Source organism: Pelophylax lessonae, assembly GCF_965119305.1.
Source record: "Pelophylax lessonae genome assembly, chromosome: 7".
NCBI classification, from domain to species: Eukaryota; Metazoa; Chordata; class Amphibia; order Anura; family Ranidae; genus Pelophylax; species Pelophylax lessonae.
The window spans coordinates 277,774,694-277,800,572 of NC_138774.1; the positions used below are offsets into that span (position 1 = coordinate 277,774,694).

The following is a 25,879-nucleotide window of genomic DNA, read 5'->3' on the forward strand; positions in this document are numbered from 1 at the left end:
GTGCCCATCAGTACCGCCTTATCAGTGCCCATCAGTACCGCCTTATCAGTGTCTATTAGTACTGCCTATCAGTGCCCATCAGTACCGCCTTATCAGTGTCCATCAGTGCCTATCCATGCAGCCTCATCAAAATTTTATAACAAGCTATGAAAAATGTTTTGTTTTTGTTTTTTCCTTTTTTTTTCAACATTTTCAGTCGTCTTTTGTTCGATTAGCAAAAAATAAAAAACCCCAACCATGATTAAATAACACCAAAAGAAAGCGCTATCTGTGTGGGAGAAAAAAAAAAGATAACAAATTTCATTTGGGTACAATGTTGCATGGCGCGCAATTGTCATTCAAAGCGTGACAGCGCTGAAAGCTGAGAATTGGCCCGGGCAGGAAGGGGGGTATAAATGCCCAGCAGGCAAGTGGTTAACATTGCACACCTGCCAGCATTGGATGTTCCAGTTGGGAAGAGAAGTGCTGTTATCACAGAAAGTCCGATCTGGGGAGATAATACTGAGAATTCTGACACATACTGGGGAGAAAACAATTTATGGGAAAAAAAGAAAAAGAACTGTTTGCCCTCAGTAAAGATGGCCGCCGCTGTGTCCTGAGCACCGAGAAGTGCTGTTATCACAGATAACCTGATCTGGGGATACAACACTGAGCACGTCTGAGATTTCTGACACATACTGGGGAGAAAACAATTTATGGAAATAAAAAAGAAAAATAGCTGTTTGCCCTCAGTTAAGATGGCCGCCGCTGTGTCCTGAGCCCCGGAAGTTGCTGGTTGGACGGCTGGGAGGCCCGCCCTGTGCACAGTTTGGTGGGTGAAATGAAAGTGGTCGGGGTGGTGATCTGGTTGTCGTTGCTGCCACTCACAGCCCGATGTGTGGAGCCGATTTCCATGGCCTTCGGGACCATAATCACAGGAGTGCTCACCTACTATGGGCTGCACTGGTATAACCCGGATCAGTGCAGGCTGGAGGGGGCCATCAATGTCACAGGTGAGGACTACAAATCCCAGCATGGATGCAGAGAGCTTTTGCATGGTGCCTGAGTGCTTTACAATCTAATTGGAGCTGCCCATACACATTACAATCAGCTATGGAGGGCAGGGCCTTCCTGATTGGCTCAGAATATAAGTAGAACTAATGGCAGGGCTTCTTTTTTTTTAGTTTAGTTTTGAATAAAATCCCAAGTTGTCACCAGAACAGGAACAGAGGAGAAATCTTCCAACGGGGACACTAGTTCTGGTGACAACCAGGGATTCCCTCACTTTGCAGGGGTGTCCTCCCACTTCCTGCTTTGGCTATGGAACAGGAAGTAAAGGAAAATCTCCCCAATGGGACACAGAAGGCAACCCCCCCCCACCACCTTAAGACCAGGCCTATTTTTGACACTTGGTGTTTACAAGCTAAAATCATTTTTTTTTGCAAGAAAACTACGTAGAACATTATATATATATATATATATATATATATATATATATAATGTTCTACGTAGTTTTCTTGCAAAAAAAAAATGATTTTATATATATATTTTAGTGGAGACCCTAGAGAATAAAATGGAGATCTTTGCAATATTTTTTATCACACCGTATTTGTACAGCGGTCTTCCAAACGCAATTTTTTATTTGTTTATTTATTTTTTTTTTTTTTAATTCACTTTTTTTAATTAAAAAAAATAAATCAGTAAAATTAGCCCAATTTTTTTCCATAATGTGAAAGGTAATGTTAAGCCGAGTAAACAGATACCCAACATGCCACGCTTCAAAATTGCGCACGCTCGCGGAATGGCGACAAAACTTAACCATTTTAAGACCAGGCCTATTTTTGACATTTTTTTGTTTACAAAAAGTCAAAATCAGTATTTTTTTGCTAAAAAAACTACTTAAAACCCCCAAACATTATATATAAAAAAATATTGCAATGACCGCCATTTTATTCTCCAGAGTCTTTGCTAAAGATATATATATATTTCTTTAGCAAAGACTCTGGAGAATAAAATGGCGGTCATTGCAATATTTTTTGTCACGCGGTATTTGCGTAGCGGTCTTTCAAACGCCATTTTTTTTTTTGAAAAATTACAAAAAAAAACCCATTTCACTGCATTTAAAAAAAAACTAGTAAAATTAGCCCATATTTTTTTTTGTATATTGTGAAAGATGATGTCACGCCGAGGAAATAAATACCCAACATGTTACGGTTTAAAATTGCGCACACCCGCGGAATAGCGACAAACTACGGTCAATAGAAATTTCCATAGGCGACGCTTTAAAAATTTTTTAACGGTTACCAGTTTAGAGTTAGAGAGTAGCTCTTTTTTTTTTTTTTTTTTAATTATTGCCCACGCTCTGGCGATCGCGGCGATACCTCACATGTGTGGTTTGAACAGCGATTTCCGTATACGTTTTCTTTTGTGCGTGAGCTAACGGCGACGTCAACATTTTTTTTTTTTTTCTATTTATTTATTTATTTATGTTTTTTATTTTAACCACTTAATGTCTAGCCACGTAGACCTACGTCGGCTGACTTTGCGTGGTTATACCAGGATGATGTCTCTAGCTAGAGGCACCATCCCGGTACCGTTGTTTGAAGCCGACGGTCGGCTTTCCGTCGGTAACGACCGATGCGGCTCGATCGTTACCCGGGGGGGCGGGAGGGGACGTCCCCCCCCCCCCTCCTGCTGCCTTCCGTGGCTTTGCTCGGGGCTCCGAGCACCCAGCCGGCACGTCCGCCGGCTGGATGGAGTCCCGATGAATGCCGGAAACGGCTTCGATCGGGTCTCCGATGACGTAACCCGGAGGCGGCGTCCATGACGTCACTTCCGGGTTACTGTGCTGCAAAATGCAGCAAATTTGAAAAACGGCTGTATGCAAAAATGCAGTTTTTGGCGTTTTGCATACAAGGAAGTGTAGTGGAGGGGTTTGGGGTCTTTTAGACCCTCGATCCCTCCATAAAAAGTAACGGTCACTACATATTGGTGTCACAAGGGATGTTTACATTGCTTGTGACAGCAATAAAAGTGATCAGATTTTTGTTTTTTTTAAAAACCTGTAATAAAGTTAAAAAAAAAAGAAAAAATAATTAGGAAAAAAAAAAATTTCGCCGCCCTCGTCACCGTTAGCTCGCGCACAAAAAAAAAAACGTATACGGAAGTCTAGCCGCGAATGAAATCGCTGTTCAAACCACACATGTGAGGTATCACCGCGATCGCCAGAGCGTGGGCAATAATTAAAAAAAAGTGCTACACTCTAACTCTAAACTGGTAACCGTTAAATAAATTTTAAGCGTCGCAGATTGAGATCTCTATTGACCGTAGTTTGTCGCCATCCCACGGGGGGGCGCAATTTTAAACCGTAACATATTTGGTATCTATTTACGCGGCGTGACATCATCTTTCACAATATACAAAAAAAATGGGCTAACTTTACTGTTTAGTATTTTTTAAATGCAGTGAAATGTGATTTTTAAAATCTTTTCCCAAAAAAATGGCGTTTTAAAGACCGTTGCGCAAATACCGCGTGACAAAAAATTTTGCAATGACCGACATTTTATTCTCCAGAGTCTTTGCTAAAAAATATATATGTTTGGGGGTTTTAAGTAGTTTTCTAGCAAAAAATACTGTTAACAAATGTAAAAAAAAATGTTAAAAAAAAAAAAAAAAAAAAATCTGATCACTTTTATTGCTGTCACAAGCAATGTAAACATTCCTTGTGACAGAAATATGCAGTGACAGGTACTCTTTATGGAGGGATCGGGGGTTTAAAAGACCCCAAACCCCTCCACTACACTTACATGTATTCAAAACACCGAAAACAGCACTTTTGAATACACTCACTTTTTTAATCTGCCGCCTTTAGCAGCCGAGTAACCCGGAAGTGACGTCATGGACGGCCGCCTCCGGGTTATGTCATCGGAGACCCGATTGAAGCCGCTTCCGGCTTAGATCGGGACTCCATCCAGCCGGTGGATGCGCTGGCTGGTTGCTCGGGTCTACCGGTGGGACGGGAGACCCGGGCAGAGCCGCGGGAGGGGGGGGGGGGACGTCGGGGTAACGATCGAGCAGCTCCTGAGCCGCATCGGTCATTACCGCCGGAAAGCCGACCGCCGGCTCTATAAAACAGTAAAAATAAAAATGATGCCTCTAGCTAGAGGCATCACCCCGGTAAAACCACGCAAAGTCAGCCGACGTAGGTCTACGTCGCTGGTCGTAAAGTGGTTAAAAATCCTCATTTTATAAAATTTGTACAGGTTACCAGCTTGGAGTTACAGAGGAGGTCTAGGGCTAGAATTATTGCTCTCGCTCTAACGAACGCGGCGATACCTCACATGTGTGGTTTGAACACCGTTTACATATGTGGGCGGGACTTGCGTATGCGTTCGCTTCTGCGTGCGAGCTAACAGGGGCGGGGCGCTTTAAATTTCTTTTTTTCCTCCTATTTATTTTATTTATTTATTTTTTTATTTATACACAGTTTAAAAAAAAAAAAAAATTGATAATTTTTATTCCTATTACATGGAATGTAAACATCCCTTGTAATAGAAGTAAGTATAACAGGTCCTCTTTAACCACTTTACCACCGGAGGATTTTGCTGTCTTACGTCCAGGCCACTTTTTGCGATTCGGCGCTGTGCGACTTTAACTGACAATTGCGCGGTCGTACGACGCCGTACCCAAACAAAATTGACATCCTTTTTTTCCCACAAACAGAGCTTTCTTTTGGTGGTATTTGATCACCTCTGCGATTTTTACTTTTTGCGCTATAAACAAAAAAAGAGCGTAAATTTTGAAAAAACAACAATATTTTTCACATTTTTTTTGTATGAAATTCCCCCCCCCCAAAAATTTAAATTTTTGGCCTATTTGTTTTCTGCTACATATGTTTGGTTAAAAAAAAATCACAATAAGCGTATTTTGATTGGTTTGCGCAAAAGTTATTGCGTTTACTAACTAAGGGAAAGTTTTTTGTCATTTTTGGTGTTTTTTTTTTTTAACGAGTAATGGCGGCGATCTGCATTTTTTTTTTTGCGGGACTGCGACATTGTGGCAGACAGATCGGACCCTTGACTGACATTTTTGACACTTTTGGGGGTACTAGTGACATTACTACAGTAATCAGTGCTAAAAATATGCACTGTTACTGTAAAAATGACACTGGCAGGGAAGGGGTTAATTTTATTGGAGAGGGAGGGGTTAATGTATGCCTGGTGCTTACTAACGTGTGTGGGGGGAGGTGACTGAGTGACACAGGGACAGATCGCAGGTTCAGCTATGCTGAACCCTGCAATCTGTTACTCCTTGTCACTTAGGAGATCCACCCGCTTGTGTTTACACAAGCGGGCGGATCTCCAAACTCGATTCCCCGACGATCGGGGAAGAGCAGCGGTGAGCGAGCCTCCGGCGGCGCGCAAGCGCCACCCACAAGGGGAGGAGTCCAGCGACGCAGGTCTACGTCGCTGGACGGGAACGAGCCACCGTGCCGCAGTAGAGGCACAGTGAGCGGTCGGCAAGTGGTTAAAGTCCTTTCAAAAATGTGCAAGTGCGATTTGTGCAGCAAAACCAATTCAAAGTGACTGTAGTGCTCAGTATTCAGAAAGGTCCATCCTTAGACACATTCAAGTAAAGGAATCCGCCACCAGGTGTCCTACTCACTTACCAGATGACCCCTTGGGGTCTCGCATAAGCAAGTGGTAACTCCAGGGAATCTCCAGTATCTAGCCCAACTTTCGTCTCCCCGCTCTCTTTAGATATCCGGGTCTTTCTCCACTGTGTTTCAGGAAGGACTGGTGCGTAAAGTTTTTCCTCTCAGGCATGCAATAGTTCCATGAAGCCATAAAAGAGTAGAGGAAGCTCATGGTGTAGTATGTAGGTCAAGTTTTAATAAAGAATATGGCCTCTGTCCGCTCTAAGTCATCCCAAAGGTCTTCTATGGGGTTGAGGTCAGGACTCTGTGCAGGCCAGTCAAGCTCATCCATGTGTTTATGGACCCTGCTTTGTGCACTGGTGTGCAGTCATGTTGGAACTGGAAGGGGCCATCCCCAAACTGTTCCCATAAAGTTGGGAGCATGAAATATTTCAAAAACTTTAATGGCATCCCAGTCTTAGTCCGTAGGGTTCAATATTGAGTTGGCCCACCCTTTGCAGCTATAACAACTTCAACTTCAGAAGTGGTAAGGCTGTCCACAAGGTTTAGGAGTGTGTCTATGGGAATGGTTGGCCATTCTTCCAGAAGTGCATTTGTGAGATCAGGCACTGATATTGGAGAAGGCCTGGCTCGCAGTCTCCTCTCGAATTCATCCCAAAGGTGTTCTATCAGGTTGAGGTCAGGACTCTGTGCAGGCCAGTCATGTTCCTCCACCCCAAACTCGCTCATCCGTGTCTTTTGCCTACCTTGCTTTGTGCACTGATGCGCAGTCATGTTGGAACATGAAGGGGCCAACCCCAAACTGTTCCCACAAAGTTGGGAGCATGAAATTGTCCAAAATGTCTTGGTATGCTGACGTCTTAAAGAGGTTGTAAACCTCAGATTTTTTTTTAAAAACCAACACCTGAAAGAAAAACACATAATGAGCTAGTATGCATCGCATACTAGCTCATTATGAAATACTTACCTAAGAACGAAGCCCCCACAGTGCCGACCGCTTACCTGTGCATGGGCGACATGTTCTGTCACCCTTTTTCCGGGTTTGCGGCATCCGGGCATCTGATTGGCTGGAGCCGCGATGACGTCATTCCCGCGCATGCGCTCTGGAGCCGACGGTAACGGCACGGGGCTCTGAAGGAACGGCACGAGCGGCCGTTCCTTCAGCGCGCATGCGCCAGTGATGTCACTGGCTGCATGCAAACTAAATATCTCCTAAACTGTGCATGTTTAGGAGATATTTACAGTACCTATAGGTAAGCCTATATTAAACCTATATTATACCTATAGGTATGGCCTGGCTTGCACTCTGTGCTCTAATTCATCCCAAAGGTGTTCTATCAGGTTGAGGTCAGGACTCAACCCCTCTGGGAAGGCTGTCCACAAGGTTTAGGAGTGTGTCTATGGGAATGTTTGACCTTTCTTCCAGAAGCGCATTTGTGAGGTCAGGCACTGATATTTCACAGTCTGTGCTCTAATTCATCCCAAAGGTGTTCTATCGGGTTAAGGTCAGGACTCTGTGCAGGCCAGTCATGTTCCTCCACCCCAAACTCACTCATCCGTGTCTTTATGGACCTTGCTTTGGGCACTGGTGGGCATGATGGAACATGAGGGGGCCATCCCCAAACTGTTCCCACAAAGTTGGGAGCATGAAATTGTCCAAAATGTATTGGTATGCTGACGCCTTAATAGTTCCCTTCACTGGAACTAAGGGGCCAAGCCCAACCCCTGAAAAACAACCCCACACCATAATCCCCTCCTCCACCAAATGATTTGGACCAGTGCACAAAGCAAGGTCCATAAAGATATGGATGAGTGAGTTTGGGGTGGAGGAACTTGACTGGCCTGCACCTAGTCCTGAGCTCAACCCAATAGAATACCTTTGGAAAGAATTAGAGTGGAGACTGCGAGCCAGGTCTTCCCGTCCAACATCAGCGCCTGACCTCACAAATGCGCTTCTGGAAGAATGGTGAAACATTCCCATAGACACACTCCTAAATCTTGTGGACAGAAGAGTTGAAGCTGTTATAGCTGCAAATGTTGGGCCAACTCAATATTGAACCCTACGGACTAAGACTGGGATGCCATTAAAGTTCATGTGTGTGTAAAGGCAGGCGTCCCAATACTTTTGGTAATGTATTATATGTCAGAGGAGAAGCAAAAAAAAGGGTGGAAACTTTTTGAAGAAACCTCGTACTTCATCTGTTAATTTAGCTATATGCCTAGAAATGATCGGTATTGGCATTTGATAAGCTGTAAATGGGCGCACTGATGGTTCCTTGTACCCTCTATGCTTTCTTCCAGCTTTGCAGATCGAGTTTGATGAGAAAATCTTCGGGCAGCACATGGCCAAGCGGGTGATCTTAAAGGCAGTGCCGAAATTTTTGGAGAACAGAAACCCTAAGAAACCTCTGATACTTTCCTTTCACGGCTGGACTGGTACCGGCAAGAACTACGTCAGCCAAATCCTGGCCCGCCATATATATCCCGAGGGCCTGAAGAGTAAACACGTACATCAGTTTGTGGCCACCCTGCACTTTCCACACGCTAACCGGATAGATGCTTACAAGGTAAAAGAGAACAAAGAATACGGTATTTTTCTCTTACGTCCTCCGACAGTTGCCGCCACTTCATAATCTTCACCCATTAGTGAAGATTATGAAGTGGCGGCGACTGTCGGAGGACTCAGAGAAAGGAATTTTACGGTAAGATTTTACAAAAATTCCGTTATTTCATTCATTTAGTCCCCGTTCACATAGGGCCGATTTGACATTGCGATTTGACATCAAATCGCATGCCAAATTGGAGCCTACTTCACGCAACGGCACCGTCCAAATCACTGCCGCACCGATTCCCAAAAGTCGTTTCTGCACTACTTTTGGTAACGTCGGCGGGGGCAATTTCAATCGACATCCGTGCAGGAACCCCCATAAATGTCTTCCAAATCGCCTCCCGAACTCGCACTGGCAAGCGGGTTTGAACGATTTCAAACCCGCCCTCAGTGTGAAGGAGGGCTTATACTGTGATCCACCGGCAAGACATTATTGCTGTCCAATCACAGGCCAGGCCTAGATCTCTGGAAGATTCACCCCCCCCCCCCTTCATAACCAGGCCATTTTTTGCGTTCCTTTAATTGACAATTGCGCAGTTGTGCGACGCTGTACCCAAATAAAATGCATGTTCTTTTTTTCCCACAAATAGTGCGTTCTTTTGGCGGTATTTTTATTTTTTATTTTTGCGCTATAAACCAAAAAATGCCGACAATTATGGGAAAAAGAAAAAAAAAAACGTTGTGCTCTAAAACACAAAATTCAAAAAAATCTAATTTCTTCATTAATTTAGGCCAGTATGTATTCTGCTACATATTTTTGGTAAAAAAAAAAAATCCAAATAAGCGTATATTGATTGGTTTGTACAAAAGTTATAGCGTCTACGAACTATGGGATATTTTTTTTTTTTTTACTAGTAATTGCGGCGATCAGCGTCTTAAAGCAGAATTGCGATGTTGCAGCAGACATTCTGACACTAACTGACACTTTTTGTGGACCAGTGACACAAATTCTGTGATCAGTGCTAGATATACAGTGGGTACGGAAAGTATTCAGACCCCCTTAAATTTTTCACTCTTTGTTATATTGCAGCCATTTGCTAAAATCATTTAGGTTCATTCTTCTTCCTCATGAATGTACACATAGCACCCCATACTGACAGAAAAACACAGAATTGTTGACATTGTTGCAGATTTATTAAAAAAGAAAAACTGAAATATCACATGGTCCTAAGTATTCAGACCCTTTGCTCAGTATTTAGTAGAAGCCCCCTTTTGATCTAATACAGCCAGGAGTCTTTTTGGGAAAGATGCAACAAGTCTTTCACACCTGGATTTGGGGATCCTCTGCCATTCCTCCTTGCAGATCCTCTCCAGTTCTGTCAGGTTGGATGGTAAACATTGGTGGACAGCCATTTTTAGGTCTCTCCAGAGATGCTCAATTGGGTTTAAGTCAGGGCTCTGGCTGGGCCATTCAAGAACAGTCACGGAGTTGTTGTGAAGCCACTCCTTCGTTATTTTAGCTGTGTGCTTAGGGTCATTGTCTTGTTGGAAGGTAAACCTTCGGCCCAGTCTGAGGTCCAGAGCACTCTGGAGAAGGTTTTTGTCCAGGATATCCCTGTACTTGGCCGCATTCATCTTTCCCTCGATTGCAACCAGTCGTCCTGTCCCTGCAGCTGAAAAACACCCCCACAGCATGATGCTGCCACCACCATGCTTCACTGTTGGGACTGTATTGGACAGGTGATGAGCAGTGCCTGGTTTTCTCCACACATACCGCTAGAATTAAGGCCAAAAAGTTCTATTTTGGTCTCATCAGACCAGAGAATCTTATTTCTCACCATCTTGGAGTCCTTCAGGTGTTTTTTAGCAAACTCCATGTGGGCTTTCATGTGTCTTACACTGAGGAGAGGCTTCCGTCGGGCCACTCTGCCATAAAGCCCCGACTGGTGGAGGGCTGCAGTGATGGTTGACTTTCTACAACTTTCTCCCATCTCCTGACTGCATCTCTGGAGCTCAGCCACAGTGATCTTTGGGTTCTTCTTTACCTCTCTCACCAAGGCTCTTCTCCCCCGATAGCTCAGTTTGGCCGGACGGCCAGCTCTAGGAAGGGTTCTGGTCATCCCAAACGTCTTCCATTTGAGGATTATGGAGGCCACTGTGCTCTTAGGAACCTTAAGTGCAGCAGAAATCTTTTTGTAACCTTGGCCAGATCTGTGCCTTGCCACAATTCTGTCTCTGAGCTCTTCAGGCAGTTCCTTTGACCTCATGATTCTCATTTGCTCTGACATGCATTGTGATCTGGAAGGTCTTATATAGACAGGTGTGTGGCTTTCCTAATCAAGTCCAATCAGTATAATCAAACACAGCTGGACTCAAATGAAGGTGTAGAACCATCTCAAGGATGATCAGAAGAAATGGAAAGCACCTGAGTTAAATATATGATTGTCACAGCAAAGGGTCTGAATACTTAGGACCATGTGATATTTCAGTTTTTCTTTTTTAATAAATCTGCAACAATGTCAACAATTCTGTGTTTTTCTGTCAGTATGGGGTGCTATGTGTACATTCACGAGGAAGAAGAATGAACTTAAATGATTTTAGCAAATGGCTGCAATATAAGAAAGAGTGAAAAATTTAAGGGGGTCTGAATACTTTCCGTACCCACTGTATACACTGTCAGTGTACTAATGACACTAGCACGGGAGGGGTTAACCGCTTGCCGACCGCCGCACGACTGTTTACTGCGGCAGTCAAGCCTGTACAGGCAAACCGACGTAGGGCTATGTCGCTCGCCCACGAGCCTCTAGGGGGCGAGCTCGCACCGCCGGAGGCGTGCTCCCGCTCATTCCCTGATATGGCCGCGCGAGTGACCGGCGGCTCCGATGTCCGCCGGTCACTCGTGATCACTTGAAAGGGAGAAAGACAGGCGGCTGATGTAAACAAAGCCGTCTGTCATTCTCCCTGGTGTAACTGCAGAGATCATACGATCCTGCTATGCAGGATCGTACGTCTCTGTGGTTACATCACAAGCCACGCCCCTTTACAGTTAGAATCACGCCCCTGGGGACACACTAAACCCCTTGATCACTAATAAAGTTAACCCCTTCCCTGCCAGTGTCAATTTTACAGTAACAGTGCATATGTATAGCACTGGTTACTGTAGTAATGTCACTGGTAACCCCAAAAGTGTCTAAAATGTTAGTCAGGGGTCCGATCTGTCCGCCGCGATGTCGCAGTCCCGCAAGAAAAATCGCAGATCGCCGCTATTACTAGTTTTAAAAAAAAAAAAAAAAAAAAGACATAAATCTTTCCCTTAGTTAGTAAACCCAATAACTTTTGCGCAAACCAATCAAAATACGCTTATTGCGATTTTTCTCAGATCGCCTTTCAGGACAGCACCTGGAGAGAGCGCAGCTCCACCCAATCCACAGGAAACACTGCAAATAAAAACTCCTCCTCTTCCACCATGCCTCAGTCATTTGTGTTTCCTCCGCCATGGTGGAAGCATTGCAGGAGCTATGTGGAAAGGGCTGCACTCTCTCCAGGGGGAGAGAAGGATTTATTGCCCAGTTTTGTGTTTGCTGTTTCAGCATGGAGACCATCCCAGCTCCCCTCCCTGGAGTGTCAAAGGGGGTACGCTCCGGAGCCTCTCACCTCGTTCGCTCAGGGGAGCTGAAACCCATCGGAGGATCCGGTCCGGGCGTCAGAGATCCGCGCTTCGGCCGGTCGGCGGGCGGGGAGCCGCTTTTGGCATTTGAATCTCCCGCACTTTCGGACTCTGATCCCAGGGACGCGCGGCGTCACTTCCGGTGGACGGGACTTCCGGTGGGGGCGTGGCGGCGTTTGCTCCAACCGCAGTACACGCAGGGGTCAGAGGCAGGTCACGAGGTCGGCGCTTCCGCTTCCGGTCCACAGAGGAGGACGCGGGAAGCGGTATTTAAATGGAGAGATCTGCCAGCAAGCTGCGCTTTTCAACAACATGGAGGAAAAGTCTGCAGCGACGGTGGAAGCAGGCACCGCCAGCGCCGGCCAAGCTCAGGTAGGAGAGGTGCAGTGGTGCCTCTTTTTTCTTTACTGTGTGAGCTTTTATTGTGGGGTTTCTTCCTTCCTCCTTTGGAGCCTGCCCTGTAGACTGAGTAACTGTTCCCAGTCTAACAGGATATATATGCATCTGGGAGTCTTTTCTTCTGATCCTTTTTGGTGTGGGTCACGATTTTCTCCCTTGCAAGAAATCACTAGGTGGTGGTTTTCTTTTATTTGTGGTTATTGGGCTTTCATGGTGGCTTTTTCTTTTACTAGGTTAAAGCCACAGTGAAGACAAGAGCCCCAGCATCAAGGAAATGCCCTTCATGCAAGAATCCACTCAGAGATTCCTGGGTGAAGCCACTTTGTAAAACATGTATTGCTGACCTTGTGAAGGAAGAGTCTAGTCAGCAGAATAATGAATTCATATCTTCATTTAAAGAACTCACAGACACCCTGTCCTCAGTTCGTTCCCTGTTATCCAGGACGCCACAAGTTCTATCAGATTCCCAACAAACGGGTGGTACATCTTCCCAGCCGTCTACTTCTAACTCTGCAGTGTCAAGTGATTCAGAAGATGAGGGGGAGAGTGCTCTCTGTTCCATCAGGGATTCAGAGGAGGAAGAGAAGGAAGAGGTGGCTAGTTCTTCCAGATACAAATTATCCTTGGAAGAGGTTGATGAGTTGCTGAAAGCGATTTACACCACGTTGGAAATCGCAGAAGAAAAGGTGCAAGTTTCACTTCATGACAGAATGTACCAGGGCCTTGAACAGACAAAGCGCAGGGTTTTTCCTGTTCATAAAGTCCTTACTGAATCTATTGAAAAAGAGTGGAAGGACCCAGAGAGGGCCCCTTTTTTCTCTAAATCCCTAAGAAGGAGATTTCCGTTTGAAGAGGATACGGCTCACCTATGGAACAAAAAGCCCAGAGTGGATGCTGCTTTTTCTCAGGTGTCTCGCCGCACGGATTTGGCGTTCGAAGACATGGGTGTTCTGAAAGACACCATGGATAAAAGGGCAGATTCTCTCCTTAAAAAGGCTTGGGACTCCTCTACGTCCAGCCTTAAGCCGGCCATGGCCTCCACGGTGGTAGCCAGAAATCTTGAGTGCTGGCTCGAACAACTTAAAGGGCATGTGGAGGCTGGAACAGCAAGGAAAGATCTCCTGGATTCATTTCCGCTGCTCCTAAAGGCAGTAAAATATATGGCCGATGCTTCTGCTGAGTCTATCAAAATGTCTGCCAGGTCAGCAGCCCTTGTCAACTCTGCCAGGAGGGCGGTCTGGTTGAAAACCTGGACAGGTGATTCAGCTTCTAAGGTGAAACTCTGTGGTTTACCTTTTGCCGGTGACTTGCTTTTCGGGCCTGAATTGGAAGCAATTCTTGACAGAACGGCGGATAAGAAGAAAGCCTTTCCGTCAAAAAAGAAATCGCCTCCTAAGAAGAGATTTTGTTCTGTTCAACAAACCAACAGAGGTCGTGAACAAGATCAGAGATCAAGATGGACCTCCCATAAAGGCAAAGGGAAAGGTGGAGTCCTCTTTAGACCACCTGACCAGGCCAATAAAAGCAAGTGACAACAGTCTTCCAGTGGGAGGAAGGCTGTTATGGTTCCTCCCACGTTGGGAAGACGTATCCGCAAGCCCCTTTGTAAAGAATATAGTGGCTCAAGGATACAAACTGGAGTTTTCGGAGACACCTCCAAGCAGATTCCATGTTACTCCCCTTCCAAGGGATCCGGAAGAGGCTTCCTCAATGATGTCTCTTTTACAAGAGCTGATTCAACAGGAAGTGATTATCCAAGTCCCCGAGGGGCAACAAGGCCGTGGGTTTTATTCTCAGATCTTTCTAGTGAAAAAACCCTCAGGCAAGTACCGAATGATCCTAAATTTGAAAATCCTAAACAGATCAATTCGGTACAAGCACTTCAGGATGGACACCATTTATTCAGTGACCAAACTGTTGTCCCCAAACTGTTTCATGGCATCCTTGGATCTGAGGGACGCTTACCTGCACATCCCAATAAATCAGGAGTGCCAGAAATTCCTAAGGCTGGCGGTCAATCTCGGGGAATCGGTCTGGCATCTGCAGTTCAGGGCCCTCCCCTTTGGCCTCTCATCTTCTCCAAGGGTGTTTACCAAGGTAATGGCGGATGCCCTAGAGCCATTAAGGCTGAGGGGTATTTCAATTGTCCCTTACCTGGACGATCTGCTAATTTTTGCAGAGTCCAAGGGCCAGGCGTTGGTACACCTTCAGGAGACTCAGGACCACCTAGAGAGTCTGGGGTGGCTCATGGATTTGGAGAAATCCAGCTTGATTCCATCTCAGCAGATAAAATTTCTGGGATACAGAATAGATTCGGTCCTCCAGAAGGTGTTTCTACCTCAAGAAAAGATCGAGAAGACTCAGAACGCAGTTGCTCGATTACAAACCAATCATCAGGTTACTGTCAGGTCGGCCATGGCAGCTTTGGGCTTGCTCACAGCCGCTATCCCTGCAGTACAGTGGGCAAGACTGCATTCCCATCTTCTCCAGAGAGACATTCTGCAGAGTTGGTCATACCCGGAACATCTGGAGAAATCCATCAGAATCTCCACGAAAGCAAAGAGATCTCTGTGGTGGTGGAGGAATTCCAGAAATCTGGAAGAAGGTCTGCAATGGACTTTCCAGACGAACAAACGTCTGACGACGGATGCCAGTTCGTGGGGTTGGGGAGCCCACCTGGAAGGCCGGACGATGCAAGGGACATGGTCCAAAGCAGAGTCCAGGAAATCCTCCAACTGGCGGGAGTTGAAAGCCATCCTTTTGGGTCTTTGGTCCTTTCAACAGACAGTCAGGGGCCATCATGTGCAAGTTCTGTCGGACAACATGACAGCAGTGGCCTACGTGTCAAAGCAAGGAGGCACAAGAAGCAGACAGCTATCAGATCTGGCAATACAGCTACTCTCCTGGGCGGAGAAAAATCTAGCCTCTCTGACAGCGGTGCATCTGAAGGGGTCACAAAACCTTCTAGCAGATCTGCTGAGCAGGAAAAAGGTGTTGGAATCAGAATGGAGTCTGAATCAAGAAGTATTTATGCAGATCGTGGAAGTCTGTGGTCTTCCCCAAATAGATTTGTTCGCTTGTCAACAGAACACCAAAGTCCAAAGATTCTTTTCCCTACACAGGGAGGATCAGGACTGGGGCTTGGATGCTCTAGCCCATCCATGGGACTTCCGTTTGTCTTACGCGTTCCCTCCATTCCAACTGATTCCGTTGGTTCTCAAAAAGTTCAGGGAAGAAAAGACCAACTTGATTCTGATTACACCTTACTGGCCAAAGAGACCTTGGTTCGCCCTCCTGCTGAATCTTGCCTCAGAACCTCCCTGGAAACTTCCGTACAGGAGAGATCTTTTGACACAGGGGAACCTAGTGTACCCAGAACTGGACCGCTTACAACTGACAGCGTGGTTACTGAAGAAGACATCTTGAGAGCCAGAGGCCTGTCAGAAAAAGTTATCTCCACCCTTCTCTCCAGCAGGAAGAAGGTGACCAGGGATATTTACTTGAAAGTCTGGAGAAAATACAACTTTTGGTGTTCCAGCAAAAATTTTGAATTAAAAAATTTAATTTCAGTGCTTGAGTTCCTCCATGAGGGAATGGAGAAAGGACTAGCAGCAAGTACTTTAAAGACGCAAGTAGCGGCACTTTCAGTTTTTTTCGAAAAGACTTTGTCCCAAGAGACTCTAATCATTCGTTTTTTCAAGGCATTAGCCCGCAATAGGCCAATAGCCCTTAAAGTATTTCCCAAATGGGATTTGACCATTGTGTTACAAGGTCTGACTAAGTTTCCTTTTGAACCTTTAAAAGAGGCTTCCCTGAAGAATTTAGTTTTGAAAACTATCTTTTTGATAGCAATTACCTCGGCCAGGAGGATCAGTGAGATCCAGGCCCTCTCAATTTCAGACCCTTTTTTGACAATTTTTGCAGATCGAGTAGTCCTAAGAACGGACCCAGCCTTTCTTCCAAAGATTGCTTCATCTTTTCATAGATCACAAGAAATTGTCTTACCAACTTTCTCCTCAACTCCTAGTAATACTCGGGAAGAATCCTTTCATACCTTGGATGTGAGGAGATGCTTACTTCAGTTCCTCCTGGTAACTAAGGAATTTAGAAAGACAAATGCATTATTTGTCATCTTCTCAGGGTCCCGTATAGGAGAAAAAGCATCAAAGAGCACTTTAGGCAAATGGCTCAGATGGGCAATTGAACAGGCTTATGTAGCTCAAGAAGAAGAACCTCCAGAAGGCATCTTGGCGCATTCTACAAGGTCTGTGGCAACCTCATGGGCTGAAAGGGCCGGTGCTTCGCCTGATCAAATCTGCAAGGCAGCTACCTGGTCCAGCTATTCAACCTTTATTAGACATTACAGGTTGGACTTGTTGTCAGCTCAGGATCAAGCCTTCGGCAGAAAAGTTCTGCAGGCAGTGGTCCCACCCTAAGTGTAAGTTACTCGCTTATCCTCTCCAGGTGCTGTCCTGAAAGGCGATCTGAGAAAACCTTAGTTACTTACCGGTGACGGTATTTCTAAGAGCCTTTCAGGACAGCAGCAGCTACCCCCCCTTGGTTTTGTTTATAATATAATTTGTAAATGTTTAACCTGTGGTAGTTTGTTTTCCAGCATGTCGGAGGCTACTCTATGACTGAGGCATGGTGGAAGAGGAGGAGTTTTTATTTGCAGTGTTTCCTGTGGATTGGGTGGAGCTGCGCTCTCTCCAGGTGCTGTCCTGAAAGGCTCTTAGAAATACCGTCACCGGTAAGTAACTAAGGTTTTTTTTTTTTTTTTACCAAACATATGTAGCAGAAAACAAATTGGCCTAAAATGTTAAAAAATTTTGATTTTTACATTTTTTTGGGGGGAATCTCATATAAAAAAAAAAATGTGAAAAATATTGTTGTTTTTTTCAAAATTGTCGCTCTTTTTTTGTTTATAGCGCAAAAAGTAAAAACCGCACAGGTGATCAAATACCACCAAAAGAAAGCTCTGTTTGTGGGAAAAAAAGGACGTAAATTTTATTTGGGTACGGCATCGCACGACTGCGCAATTGTCCGTTAAAATCACGCAGTGCCGAATCGCAAAATAGTTAAGTGGTTAACATTAGGGGCAATCCAGGGGTTAACTGTGTTCCTAGCCAGTGTTTTTCTGTGTGAGGTGCTTTTACTAGGGGAAGATATGGAATTTATTCCCTGCTTTGCAGGGACACAAACTCCATCCTGTCCCCCCTGTCAGAATGGAAATCTGCTTTGTTTACATAAGCAGAGAGCAGTTCTGTCTCTCTGCCTGATGATTGTAGGGTGCTGGAGGACATCGAGTACCCCGCACCCGCCCATCGGCTTCCGCTGTCTGTAAATGTATTTTATCTGGGTTTTATGTGATAGACCGACACAAAGTGGCACATAATTGTGAAGTGGAAGGAAAATGATAAATGGTTTTCAAATTTTTTTACAAATATGTGAAAAGTGTGGCTGCATTTGTATTCACCCCCCAAAGTCAATACTTTGTAGAACCGCCTTTCACTCCAATTACAGCTGCAAGTCTTTTTGGGGATGTCTCTACCAGCTTTGCCCATCTAGAGAGGGACATTTTTGTCCATTCTTCTTTGCAAAACATCTCAAGCTTCGTCAGATTGGATGGAGAAAGTCTGTTATCAGCAATTTTCAAGTTTTGCCACAGATTCTCAATTGGATTTAGGTCTGGACTGTGACTGGGCCATTCTAACACATGAATATGCTTTGATCAAAACCATTCCATTGTAGCTCTGGCTGTATGTTTTGGGTCGTTGTCCTGTTGGAAGGTGAACCTCCGCCCCAGTCTCAAGTCTTTTGCAGAATCTACCAGGTTTTCTTCTAAGATTGCCCTCCATCCATCTTCTAATCAACTCTGACCAGCTTCCCTGTCCCTGCTGAAGAAAAGCATCCCCACAACATGATGCTGCCACCACCATGTTTCACAGTGGGGATGGTGTGTTCAGGGTGATGTGCAGTGTTAGTTTTCCCCCACACATAGAGTTTTGCTTTTAGGCCAAAAAGTTCAATTTTGGTCTCATCTAACCAGAGTCACCTTCTTCCACATGTTTGCTGTGTCCCCCACATGGCTTCTCACAAACTGCAGACTTCTTATGGCTTTCTTTCACCAATGGCTTTCTTTTTGTCATTCTTCCATAAAGGGCAGATTTGTGGAGCGCACGACTAATAGTTGTCCTGTGGACAGATTCTCCCACCTGAGCTGTGGATCTCTGCAGCTCCTCCAGAGTTACCATGAGCCTCTTGGCTGCTTCTCTGATGAATGCTCTCCTTGCCCGGCCGGTCAGTTTAGGTGGACGGCCATGTCTTGGTAGGTTTGCAGTCGTGCCATACTCTTTCCATTGATCCAATAATGGATTGAACAGTGCTCCATGAGATGTTCAAAGCTTGGGATATTTTTTTATAACCTAACCCTGCTTTATACTTCTCCACAACTTTATCCCTGACCTGTCTGGTGTGTTCCTTGGCCTTCATGATGCTGTTTGTTCACTAAGGCTGGCCAAACATAATACAATTTTCTTAAAATATTCTGCACAATGTTTTTGAAATTTACCTTCAACTATGTAGTTCAAAGGCCTGCCTAATTGGATACAAGTGAAAGTGTTGTTTTAGCTTTGACCTCTATATTATGTGGTTTGTGGTAAATCTAACAGAGAATTGAACATGTATGGCCATGTATGTGTATTTATGCTCCTAGAACGCCTGAAGGTGCTACTTGGATTTGGGGTCTCTTTTTGTGGCCAGGCTGTGTAAAAGTCCAACATGTGGTATCACCATACTCAGGAGGAGTAGCAGAATGTATTTTGGGGTGTCATTTTTGATGTGTACATGCTATGTGTTAGAAATATCCTATAAATTGACAACTTTGTGTAAAAAAAAAAAAAAAATAGGTTTTCATTTTTTCCCACATTTTCCAAAAACTTGTGGAAAAAAATGACACGTTCAAACGACCCATATTGCCTCATAGAATATAAGTTGGAGTGTTTGCTTTCCAAAATGGGGTCATTTTGTGGACTTTCCATTGTCTTGTTGCTCTAGGGCCTTCAAAAATGTGATAGGTAGTAAGAAAGTTCTAGATGTATTTATGCTCCTAGAACGCCTGAAGGTGCTACTTGGATTTGGAGTCTCTTTTTGTGGCCAGGCTGTGTAAAAGTCTCACACATGTGGTATCACCATACTCAGAAGGAGTAGCAGAATGTATTTTGGGGTGTCATGTTTGCTATGTGTTAGAAATAGCTTATAAATTGACAACTTTGTGGGAAAAAAAATGTTTTCTTAATTTTCCCAAGAATTATGGGAAAAAATAACTTAAAAAAACTCACCATGCCTCTTACTAAATACCTTGGACTGTCTACTTTTACAAAAAAGGGGTCATTTGGGGGGTATTTGTACTGTCCTGACATTTCAGGGCCTCAAGAAAGGAGATAGGCCGTCAGTACATCTGGTGTGATCAATTTTCAGTAATTGGTACCATAGCTTCTAGACTCAATAACTTTCACACAGACTAAATAATATACACTAATTTGGGTTGATTTTACCAGAGATATGTCGCAGTATAAATTTTGGCCCAAAATGTATGAGGAAAAATTAATTTTTTGCAAAATTTTATAATAGAAACTAAAAAAAGTGTGTTTTTTTTTTTCCAAAATGTTTGCTCTTTTTTTGCTTATATCACGAAAAAATAAAAAAAACCCCCAGTTGTGATCAAATACCACCAAAAGAAAGCTCTATTTGTGTAAAAAAAATGATAAAAATGTTGTTTGGTTGCAGTGGAGCATGGCTGAGCAATTGTCATTCAAAGTGTGAGGCCTCGTTCACATAGGGGCGACGCTACTTCGCACCGCGACCTCGGAGCGGCCGCCACAGACTTCATAACATTGAAGTCTATGGCGGTCGCCTCCTGGTCGCCCCAAAGAAGCTCCGGACCCTTTTTCTAAGTCGGAGCGACTTGTGTCGCTCCTATTAGAACGGGTCCGCAGCTTCCCTATGGGAGGCGACCTACGGCGACCTGTGAGGCGACCAGGTCGCCTTAGTGTGAACGGGGACTTAGAGTGCTGAAAGCTGAAAATTGGTCTGGGCAGGAAGGGGGTCTAACTGCTCTGTATGGAAGTGGTTAAGAATGTAAAAATCCCTTGTAATAGAAAAAGGCATGACAGGACCTCTTTATTGTGAGATCTGGGGTTTAACCACTTAAAGAGGAAGTAAACCCTCCTCAGGATGTTGTACCTATAGGTAAGCCTATGTTAAGGCTTACCTATAGGTACTGTAAATATCTCCTAAACATGTACGGTTTAGGAGATATTTACCTTTAATGCAGCCAGTGACGTCACTGGCGCATGCGCTCTGAAGGAACGGCTGATCGTGCCGTTCCTTCAGAGCCCCGTGCCGTGACCGTCGGCTCCCGCGCGCGTGCGCGGGAGTGACGTCACCGCGGCTCCGGCCAATCAGATGACCGGATGCCGCGATCCCGGAAGACGAGCGACATGTCATGTCGCCCGTCATACAGGTAAGAGAGCGGCACGGCGGGGGCTCGTTCTAAGGTAAGTATTTCATAATGAGCTAGTATGCGATGCATACTAGCTCATTATGTCTTTCTCTTGCAGGTTGTAAAAAAAAAAAAAAAAATTTTTAAACAAGTTTACAACCTCTTTAAGCCCCGGAAGATTTTACCCCCTTCCTGGACAGGGCCTATTTTGCGATTCGGCACTGCGTGACTTTAACGGACAATTGCGCGGTCGTGCGACGCTGTACCCAAATTGACGTCCTTTTTTTCCCACAAACAGAGCTTTCTTTTGGTGGTATTTGATCACCTGTGCGATTTTTTGATCATACGCTATAAACAAAAAAATAGCGACAATTTTGCAAAAATAACAATATTTTTCAATTTTTTTATATGAAATTCCTAAAAAAAAAAAAATGTAAAAATCTAAATTTTTTAACATTTTCAGCCAATTTGTTTTATGCTACATATGTTTGGTAAAAAAAAATCACAAAAAGCGTATTTTGATTGGTTTGCGCAAAAGTTATTGCGTTTTACTAACTAAGGGAAATTTTTTTGTCATTTTTGTTGTTTTTTTTTTTTTTTTTTTTAACGAGTAATGGCGGCGATCTGCGATTTTTTTATTTATTTTTTTTTTTTTTTCGGGACTGCGACATTGCGGCGGACAGATCGGACCCTTGACTGACATTTTTTGACACTTTTGGGGGTACCAGTGTCATTACTACAGTAATCAGTGCTATACATATGCAGGGAAGGGGTTAACTTTATTGTGTCCCTAGGGGCGTGCTTCTAACTGTGATTGGATGTGGCTGTGTGTGTAACTGCAGAGAAATACGATCCTACATAGCAGGACCGTATGATCTCTGCTGTTACACAGGGGAGAATGACAGACTGCTTTGTTTACATTAGCCGCCTGCCTTTCTCCCGGTGTAACCGACGATCGCGAGTGACCGGCGGACATCGGGTCCGCCGCTCACACGCACGGGAGGGGGCGTGAACGCGCACCCGCTCGCCCCCTAGAGCCTCACAGGCTAGCGATGTAGCCCTACGTCGCTTTGCCTGTGAGGGGCTGACTGCCGAGGTAAATAGTCGTGCCGCGGTCGGCAAGAGGTTAAAAAGACCTCACACCTCACAACTACACTAAAAAAGAAAAAAAAATCGGCCCTTTAAACCGGTTGCTAGGCAATGACGTTTGGCGTTGCTCCGGTCCTCCAAGACCATGGAGTGGAGTGTGGGCCATCTTGCCCTCACTCGACTTCCTGCCTGTGAGGAGCGGGGACCGGATTGCTTTCCCCGCTGCTGGCAGATCCGGTAAGTGGGGAACCGGGTGGGGGGGGGGGGGGGGACGCCTCTTCCGCTGTACCGTAAGGGCGAATCCGTAAATGGTTTTGGACGATAATTCATACTACTAGAAAAAAATATAAATAAAAAAGACTTGTAACACAGCAGGATGGCCTGGTGATGGCGCTCACTCGCTCGCTGTAGCCGGCTGCTGACGTATCTTTTTAATGCTCCTTTTTTTTTTTTTTTTCATGGTTGTGGTTTTCTAGGACCAGTTACAGAGTTGGATCCGAGGGAACGTGTCGGCCTGTGGGCGATCCATCTTCATATTTGACGAGGTAGACAAGATGCAGCCTGGCCTGATGGACTCCATAAAGCCGTTCCTCGATTATTATGAGCATATTGATGGCGTCTCCTACACCAAGGCCATCTTCATTTTCCTCAGGTAAGTGCACAGCCGCTGTTAAAATTGTAGAGCTGCACGATAATAGGGATTTTTTTGCTTAGAATAAAGATCACGACTCTTGGCGTAACATCATCAAAAAAATTAGGCTACTTTTACTGTTTTTTTTTTTAATTAATTGAAGTGTAATTTTCCCCCCCCCAAAAAAATGGTTTTGAAAGACTGCTGCGCAAATACCGTGTGACATAAAATATTGCAACAATTATTATTTTATTCTCTAGGGCAGGGATTCCCAAACTACGGCCCTCCAGTTGTTCAGGAACTACAATTCCCATCATGCCTAGTCATGTCTGTGAATATCAGAGTTTTACCATGCCTCATGGGATGTGTAGTTCCGCAACAGCTGCAGGGCCGTAGTTTGGCGATCCCTGATCAAGGGTCTCTGCTTTAAAAAAAAAAAAAAACACACAGTGGTGGAATAGTGCGGCATTGATGGTGTCAGTAGGGGGAATAGTGCCCCATCATTGGTATCAGTTAGTGGAATATTGCCCCATCATTGGTGTCAGTTAGTGGAATAGTGCCCCATCATTGGTGTCAGTTAGTGGAATAGTGCCCCATCATTGGTATCAGTTAGTGGAATAGTGCCCCATCATTGGTGTCAGTTAGTGGAATAGTGCCCCATCATTGGTGTCAGTTAGTGGAATAGTGCCCCATCATTGGTATCAGCTAGTGGAATAGTGCCCCATCATTGGTGTCAGCTAGTGGAATAGTGCCCCATCATTGGTGTGAGTTAGTGGAATAGTGCCCCATCATTGGTGATGCCAGTAGTAGGAATGATGCCCATCATTGGTGTCAGTTGGTGGAATAGTGCGCCGTTGATGGTATCAGTAGGGGGAATGGTGCCCCATCATTGATGTCAGTTGGTGGAATAGTGCCCCATTGATGATGCCAGTAGTAGGAATGGTGCCCCATCATTGGTGTCAGTTGATGGAAAAGTGCCCTATCCTTGGTGTCAGTTGGTGGAATAGTGCCCCCATCATTGGTGTCGTTTTGAATAGTGCCCAATTGATGGTGTCAGTAGGGGGAATGGTGCCCCATCATTGATGTCAGTTGGTGGAATAGTGCCCCATTGATGATGCCAGTAGTAAGAATGGTGCCCCATCATTGGTGTCAGTTGATGGAAAAGTGCCCTATCCTTGGTGTCAGTTAGTGGAATAGTGCCCCCATCATTGGTGTCGTTTTGAATAGTGCCCAATTGATGGTGTCAGTAGGGGGAATGGTGCCCCATCATTGGTATCAGTTAGTGGAATAGTGCCCCATCATTGGTGTCAGTTAGTGGAATGGTGCCCCATTATTGGTATCAGTTAGTGGAATGGTGCCCCATCATTGGTGTCAGTTAGTGGAATAGTGCCCCATCATTGGTGATGCCAGTAGTAGGATTGATGCCCATCATTGGTGTCAGTTGGTGGAATAGTGCGCCGTTGATAGTGTCAGTAGGGGGGATGGTGCCCCATCATTGATGTCAGTTGGTGGAATAGTGCCCAATTGATGATGCCAGTAGTAGGAATGGTGCCCCATCATTGTTAGTGGAATAGTGCCCCATTATTGGTGATGCCAGTAGTAGGAATGATGCCCATCATTGGTGTCAGTTGGTGGAATAGTGCGCCGTTGATGGTGTCAGTAGGGGGAATAGTGCCCCATCATTGGTGTCAGTTGACGGAAAAGTGCCCTATCCTTGTTGTCAGTTGGTGGAATAGTGCCCCCATCATTGGTGTCGTTTTGAATAGTGCCCAATTGATGGTGTCAGTAGGGGGAATGGTGCCCCATCATTGATGTCAGGTGTTGGAATAATGCCCCATCATTGGTGTCAGTTGGTGGAATAGTGCCCCATCATTGGGGTCAGTTGGTGGAATAGTGCCCCATTGATGATGCCAGTAGTAAGAATGGTGCCCCATCATTGGTGTCAGTTGATGGAAAAGTGCCCTATCCTTGGTGTCAGTTAGTGGAATAGTGCCCCCATCATTGGTGTCGTTTTGAATAGTGCCCAATTGATGGTGTCAGTAGGGGGAATGGTGCCCCATCATTGATGTCAGGTGTTGGAATAATGCCCCATCATTGGTGTCAGTTGGTGGAATAGTGCCCCATCATTGGGGTCAGTTGGTGGAATAGTGCCCCATTGATGATGCCAGTAGTAAGAATGGTGCCCCATCATTGGTGTCAGTTGATGGAAAAGTGCCCTATCCTTGGTGTCAGTTAGTGGAATAGTGCCCCCATCATTGGTGTCGTTTTGAATAGTGCCCAATTGATGGTGTCAGTAGGGGGAATGGTGCCCCATCATTGATGTCAGTTGGTGGAATAGTGCCCCATTGATGATGCCAGTAGTAAGAATAGTGCCCCATCATTGGTGATGCCAGTAGTAGGAGTGATGTCCATCATTGGTGTCAGTTGGTGGTATAGTACACCGTTGATGGTGTCAGTATGGTGCCCCATCATTGATGTCAGTTGGTGGAATAATGCCCCATTGATGATGCCAGTAGTAAGAATGGTGCCCCATCATTGGTGTCAGTTGATGGAAAAGTGCCCTATCCTTGGTGTCAGTTAGTGGAATAGTGCCCCCATCATTGGTGTCGTTTTGAATAGTGCCCAATTGATGGTGTCAGTAGGGGGAATGGTGCCCCATCATTGATGTCAGTTGGTGGAATAGTGCCCCATTGATGATGCCAGTAGTAAGAATAGTGCCCCATCATTGGTGATGCCAGTAGTAGGAGTGATGTCCATCATTGGTGTCAGTTGGTGGTATAGTACACCGTTGATGGTGTCAGTATGGTGCCCCATCATTGATGTCAGTTGGTGGAATAATGCCCCATTGATGATGCCAGTAGTAAGAATGGTGCCCCATCATTGGTGTCAGTTGATGGAAAAGTGCCCTATCCTTGGTGTCAGTTAGTGGAATAGTGCCCCCATCATTGGTGTCGTTTTGAATAGTGCCCAATTGATGGTGTCAGTAGTGCCCTATCATTGATGTCAGGTGGTGGAATAATGCCCCATCATTGGGATCAGTTGATGGAATAGTGTCCCATTGGTGGTGTCAGTAGTAGGAATGGAATAATGGCAGGTGGTGGAATAACGCCCCATCATTAGGGTCAGTTGGTGGAATAGTGCCCCATCATTGGGGTCAGTTGGTGGAATAGTGCCCCATCATTGGGGTCAGTTGGTGGAATAGTGCCCCATCATTGGGGTCAGTTGGTGGAATAGTGCCCCATCATTGGGGTCAGTTGGTGGAATAGTGCCCCATCATTGGGGTCAGTTGGTGGAATAGTGCCCCATCATTGGGGTCAGTTGGTGGAATAGTGCCCCATCATTGGGGTCAGTTGGTGGAATAGTGCCCCATCATTGGGGTCAGTTGGTGGAATAGTGCCCCATCATTG

General features: G+C 45.2%; 1 protein-coding gene across 1 annotated transcript in view; it reads left to right on the forward strand.

The window, feature by feature from the left end:
- Positions 1-782: 782 nt before the first annotated feature.
- LOC309559691 (torsin-1A-like) overlaps positions 783-25,879 on the forward strand; it is a 29,389-nt gene continuing 4,292 nt past the window's right edge. The window contains exons 1-3 of the mRNA XM_082263097.1: positions 783-992; positions 7,937-8,202; positions 22,318-22,493. Of these exons, the coding sequence (XP_082119223.1) occupies positions 821-992; positions 7,937-8,202; positions 22,318-22,493 (614 nt within the window). The 5' untranslated portion in view covers positions 783-820. The remainder of the gene's footprint in view (positions 993-7,936; positions 8,203-22,317; positions 22,494-25,879) is intronic.